At 39.6% G+C, this 6,347-nt stretch overlaps 1 protein-coding gene across 1 annotated transcript; it reads right to left on the bottom strand.

Annotated features, from left to right (window-relative positions):
- ZAR1 (zygote arrest 1) lies at window positions 1-3,188 on the bottom strand. Its single transcript, XM_075189221.1, has 4 exons — window positions 2,443-3,188; window positions 1,517-1,609; window positions 1,359-1,433; window positions 1-305 (listed from the first exon to the last, which is right to left on the bottom strand). The coding sequence occupies exons 1-4, from the start codon at window positions 3,064-3,066 to the stop codon at window positions 162-164; spliced, it is 936 nt and encodes a 311-aa protein (XP_075045322.1). The 5' UTR covers window positions 3,067-3,188; the 3' UTR covers window positions 1-161.
- Between the last annotated feature and the right edge of the window lie 3,159 nt (window positions 3,189-6,347).

Below are 6,347 nucleotides of genomic sequence, written 5' to 3'. Positions count from 1 at the left end.
TTTGTCATCTTAACCCAGAGATTTTATTTAGCAAATGGTTGGAAGTGCTGAGACAAAGGTTTTATTTCATTACTTGCTACATACTGCGCTACTCAAAAAAACATAAACATACACCTATCAGGCCAAATTACAGTTTGGAAGAAATATTTTATAATATTGTATTAAATGATATACTTGAAACTGAAGGTGCTATCACAGGAGAGCCTCTTGCCCTTGCATCGTCCACACAGGTCTTGGCGATGGGGTCTCTTTGGATCTACGTGACGCACTTTCACAGGACAGATGCATCTTGTTTGCTTGCAGCTCTGTGGGGAAAGTTTGAGTTATTTTAGGATGAGTCATACTATGGAAGCAGAACGCAGATGGTAGAGTTACATCCAGGCTGCCACCAGCGGTTTTCTACAAATATTTCAAAAGGGGTATTCCAGGAATTAGAGTGGTGTTATAGGGACTTGAATAATGCAATGTCATCAGTTTATACAGCACCACCAATTCCCCAACACTGTATAGAGAACTCACCCTCAGCCCCATTGGAGTTTACAATCTAAATGTCCTAACATACACCACACACAGAGACTAAGGTCAATTTTAATAGCAGTCAATTAACCTAGTATGTTTTGGAGTGTAGGAGGAAACCGGAGCACCCGGAGGAAACCCACGCAAACACAGGGAGAACATACAAACTCCACACAGATAAGGCCATGGTCGGGAATTGAACTCATGACCCCAGCGCTGTGAGGCAGAAGTGCTAACCACTAAGCCACCGTGCTGCCCACTAGAAAAATATAACTGTCAGCTAGAAAAACAGTTCAATTCCCATGTGATGGGGAGGCCCAACTCCTCCCCATCACATGGGAACAATTAGGTCATGTGACAAGTATTCCATTTAAACTTCAACCTGTCAAAATGGCAACAAGCGGGTTTAGAAGTCAGCACTTTTTTTTAGCTAAAAATCACCAGTGCGACACCACCCTAACTTTATTGGTTTGAGTGTGCACTCCTGCAACTTTTACTAACATTTTATCTTGCCGACTTTCATCCTTCCCATACATTTCTCAGTTTATTTTAATTTCCAGAAAACAGTAGGCCATTAATTTCCATTGGAAAGTGGAAACAGAATTTCTGTCTGATGTAATATGCAGAAAGACAAAGCAAAGCATTTAAAAATGCTGTAGGCGGGTAGGTACAGGCCAATAAAGTAAAATCATTGGAATGGAGAAGAGCCGTCTATACACCAACAGTTACATATTGTAGAATATGGAGTTAATTTGCCGCCATGTTAAACAGGTTACCCGAGATTTCAGCTTAAGTTTATTATTCTACCGTACAACCCAAGTTACAGGACAGGAGACACTTACTTGACACATGATATCCTCCACTCGATACGGATTAAAGGATTTCTGACACGTTCTGCAGAACTGCTTGAAGTACACCTGACAGGAGTAAACAGTAAACAGATTGAGTGCCTTGGCCACGCTACATTAAACAGGCAAGACAAAAACACAGAAACGCCTACCTTATTTGTGCCCTGCACACACCAGACATAAGCACTTTCCCAGCGAATGTTGCATTCTTTACAGTGGTAATAACCATACTTCTGCTCCAGGAACTAAAAAACACATACAAATTAAAATGCAGGTACATTCAGCGTTAATGTAGAAGCTAAAAAGGCAGAGACGCAGATTTCTGGTGCCCTATACATTGCAGACAGCTGCAATAGATGCTATAAGGCTTTGTTATATTAATAGTCAACAAATCACAGATTCAATGATAATAAAGCAGAAAGGCGATACCCAAATGTAGGAGCACGTCCCCGGAAATGCAGCTACCTCAGGTACTTTATAAGTATGAGCAGGTTTCTCATTTTATTTTCAAATTGTTCAAAACAAGGTTTTAAGCAGATTTATAGATTAAAAAATAAATAAAAATAAATCAATTTTGGTTAATATATGTAATTGAACAGCATTGAGACATTTATTGCAGTTAAATAGTACATTTTGGAAGGAAGTTTTGCCCCCACTTAAATGTAAGAGAGATGCAATTAGTCTCCAAATCCAGTGAATTCCCCAAAGGAAGATTTGCTATAATATCCAGGTTTTTCTAATTATTAAGACTTTACACATTTTATCCAGTTATTTTTAAACCACAGTCTTACTTAAAAAGACAAGTTTTTCCACAATCGCTTGCTTTCTGCAATGTAGATGAATTTAATCTCAAAAAAAGATCACATCAGTATTTAAACCTGGTGTACAGTCCTTCTACAGGTGGCTCAATCAGTGCCAAGGTAATCTGCATTTATTAACAAACCCCTGTGAAGGGTTTGTGAGAGGGTTGAGAACTAGCTCACTAAGGGGTTTATAAACAAAGTGGGCTTTTGTAGAACTGGAAGTAATCACTGATTAATTTAAGATAAATAAATAATAATGTGTAGAGACTACTTGCCTGGAATCTCAGCCTTGTCGGTCCAGTTGAAGCAGTCGGTTGGCTCTCAGACTGACTGTCTTTAACCTCTTCCTTGGTGTCACCATCCACTTTGTCTTCTTCCTTGCCAGCTGCTTTTTGGGGGATGTCCTCTTTGTCAGTCTCTTCAGTAGTCTTTACTGCAGGTTCTTCATCCACTTCCTGAAAAGTAGCAAGATTCCCTCCAGCAGCTACAGGGGAATATACAGCAATAGTTCTGGGGAAGCGCACACTCTTGGTGGGTGTTGTAGGACTTCCTTCCTCTGGAGGAGCCTGCGGAGGCTTTCTAAGTCTCCGTACTAGAGTCCTAGGACCCAGAGAGCACTGGACAGAGGCATCCTGCCTGGGGTTCACCTGAATCCCCACATCCCTAGTATTTGCTTTCCTCAGTCTTGGAGTGAGGTTTGGATTCACCTGAGACAAGATGGCCTTTAACTGAGCTCTTTGATAGTTATCAAAGTAATCACCAGTGTCTGCATAGTTGGACATATAGTTCTTCTGCCTCCAGCTTACCCCTTTATTTTTGGGGTTAAGATACCTGTAGGAATAAGGGTTATATGCTGAATACATGTAATTATCCATTGCCTCTTCTGTGAAGCTAGCCATAATGTCTAGCTAATAGGAAATCCAAAGTACCTGTTTAAATAGTGCTTGGTCTGATTACCAATCAAGGTGTGAAGGGGATGTGTCTGTCTGTCAGTTAATATACTTCAATTCACAATGGGAAACACATAAAACAATACATTTCAAGCCAGTTCTAAAACACACTTTCTGTGGATCCCTAATTCACACCTTAAAAAATCAAATTGTCACATAAAATGCGATTAATTTGTTACAAATAAAACTGGATTTAGTTGCAGATCCCACGCTGTATATTCACTGCTTGTGTTGTGGGACATTTATTAGAACACTTCAGTTGTACTACTGCCGGCTTGTAAATATTAATGCATTGATCACAGTAATCACTAACTAATAATGTACAAAGATTTGTGTCTCTAGAATCAGATAATACACAGCTGCTGTAACCATAGGACTTACTACAGCTTAATTAAAGAGATACACACCATATGTTGATTTGTTTTCAAGATAAAATGATCATTAACTTTCTTATTATCATGTAGTGACAGGCAAAAAGACCTCTATTACTGCAAACTATGTTAGCTTTTTAATTTATTACAGCAGATGTCAAATAAACTTTAATGACTGATGAGAAAACCATCTGCTTCTGGCTGTTTTCATACCTAGGATTGCTGGTCTTTGGCTACTCATAGGGTCTATGGAAATTGAAGCTTCTGTGAACCCAGCGATACAAATTGTGAGTGTAAAGAAATCTGACCTTTTCAGGGTATGATGTGTTTGTTGTAGCTAGCAAAAGGAAAGTGACATATTTGCAGGTTATTTTTGGAGTTTAGGAATGATTAATATGTGTGTGCATGTTATTAGTCTGATTAACCATCTCAGAGCTGTATGAAATATGCAACTAACTTAGAGGACCTCCTGTCAGAAGGTTACCTAATATTCCAGCTGCCTGAGACAAAACAGACATGTCCCCTTTTTCATCAATAAGAGCCAGATAGGTCCATTGATACTGAACATAGAACACACATGCATTGGTAGCACTATAACTAATTCAGATGTGTGTTGCATTTTTGCACAGTAAGCAATGCAGAATATCTCCATAGACCCAGGGGCAAACGCAGGATTTGTAGAGGGGGGTTTCCACACCACGCAGGCAGTGGGCGTGACCAGCATGCATGGGGACGTGGCTATAATTTAAGACAGTGCTTGGCTGCTCTCCAACTCTTCCTATCCCCATAATATACATGGGCAATGCTGCGTGCACTACTGTTAGGTGCATGCAGCTCTCTCTTTTCGAGCAGAGCCATGTGAAGCAGGGGCAGGGTCCAGGCTTGCAGGGGGGTTTTCAGGCACTAGTAAACCACCTCTCGGTTTGCCTATGAGACCGTACTGGAAAAAGTGCCACATACAGGCTGTAGATGAACGAAATGACTAAATTATGCAACACAGTAATATTAGTTCCCAAGGTTATCCTCTCTGTTTTACATTAAAATGCACCCATCACTTCCACTCAATGGAGGCAGACATTTTGTGCGCTAACCCATGAGAAGGCGGCCTAGAGTCACTGAGGCCCTGTCAATAGTTGACATATGGTCCCTCAGGCCACTATAGGAAGGAGAGACTGTGCATTATGGCTGTGAGCAGTAAAAACATTTTTTTTATGTAAAAAAAAATACATTGATCTGCAAATGAAATATATTTGAACTTTATTTTGAATAAAATGCTGATTTTTTGGTGTAATATTTTAATCTTGGCCAGCAAAGACAGAACTAACAGCTGCTAGAGGAATACCGTAGCCATACAATGACAACAAATGCTTTAATGTATATCTAATTTTACACAGAATATGTATTAAAATATTTGAGCTCTACTTATGTACAATTTTGGTTGAGCTATAGATATTACAAAAGATGGATCTATTTCATGTGTGTAGTTTCCATCTGTCTGATATCAAAGTTATTTCGCTCCTTCCTTGGAAAGAAATGTGTGACAATACCACCAGGACAGGGAGACACCGACAATAGTATGAAACGTTTTGTACATCGGTATTCGGTGACAAAGATGTGTATTTACTAAGCGACGATTCCGATTGTCTTTGCTGTCATTTTTTAAAATGGCAACTTTAATAAAGACAAAGCCCATTGTGTTTTGTCTTTAACAAAATTGCTGTTTAAAAAAGAAAACATCAAAGCGCCGAAAATAGAGGGTTCGTCAGAATCGCTTCTTAGTAAATATACCCCTTAGTGTCAAATTAAGGCCTCTGGTCCACCTTAATAAATAGTATTTCAGATTAGCTATAGAAGACTCTTCACTGGACTGACTAAGATGGTCCAAAATAGAAGGGATGTGAGCAGGTGATGTGTTACAGATGGTTGGGGGTGATCACTTCTTGGTGGTAATGACGTTGAGAATACAAAGTCCAATCTCTGACCAGAACTATGCTGTAAGACTGTGGACACTGATCTATCAGCTTATTTTGAGGATGTGACTGACTGCATAGAGCCACTACTCTGGTCCTCATGGTGGTAGCTCCTAGAACTTGTTGTAAGTCCCACAGCTCAGTGGCTCAATAACAAAGACCATGTAAAGAACACTCCTGTCCCTTTGGCAAAGCAACATTCCTGTTAAGACTTAGGAAAGTTCTAGCGTTTGAGCTAAGCTTATGGTTATACATGGACTAGGGTCTGGCCCATGGTTAAACCTTAAATGTTTTTAGAATTTGGTCTTATGTTGAGACAACCCCAACCAAAAGGGACCCCAAAAAGGGACTATGTCTGCCAGAAAAAGGGTATAGTCTTCCAGAAAATGGCTGTGGTATAATGATGATGTTTTTCCAATGGATCAGCTCAATCGTGAATATTGGAAGGTATGTTCAAGGTTATGATTAGTTTGTGGGTAGAACAATCATTTTTCCAGAATCCAGTGGGTTCTAGAGCACTAGAGAACTTAGTTCCAAGCTCTTTTATGTTTAGTTTATCCATACTCTATTTCTAGAAAGTCTAATGGTGAACACAGTACTTGTGGGCCTAGGCCAAATGCCTCTTTATTGAAACAGCCCTGATTGTAGCCCTGGAATCTAGGGGGTCCATTAGAGTTGGAGATTATTAATATAAATGGAGAGTGGGCTTTATACCAGCGTTAATATTCTGATATCATCACACATAATAAAAGAAATATTTGAATGAAATAAATGACACCATCTCTCTGCAGAGGGTAATAATGATTAAATACATTTATGAGGACATTCACATGCTTGAGACACATCTGTCACCTCTGCACAATCTCACGCTAACTCATTGTACAGTTCA

This window comes from Mixophyes fleayi, chromosome 1 (genome assembly GCF_038048845.1).
Source record: "Mixophyes fleayi isolate aMixFle1 chromosome 1, aMixFle1.hap1, whole genome shotgun sequence".
Lineage (NCBI taxonomy): Eukaryota > Metazoa > Chordata > Amphibia > Anura > Limnodynastidae > Mixophyes > Mixophyes fleayi.
The sequence above is the reverse complement of the archived record's forward strand: the minus strand, read 5'-3'. Positions and strand labels throughout refer to the sequence as shown.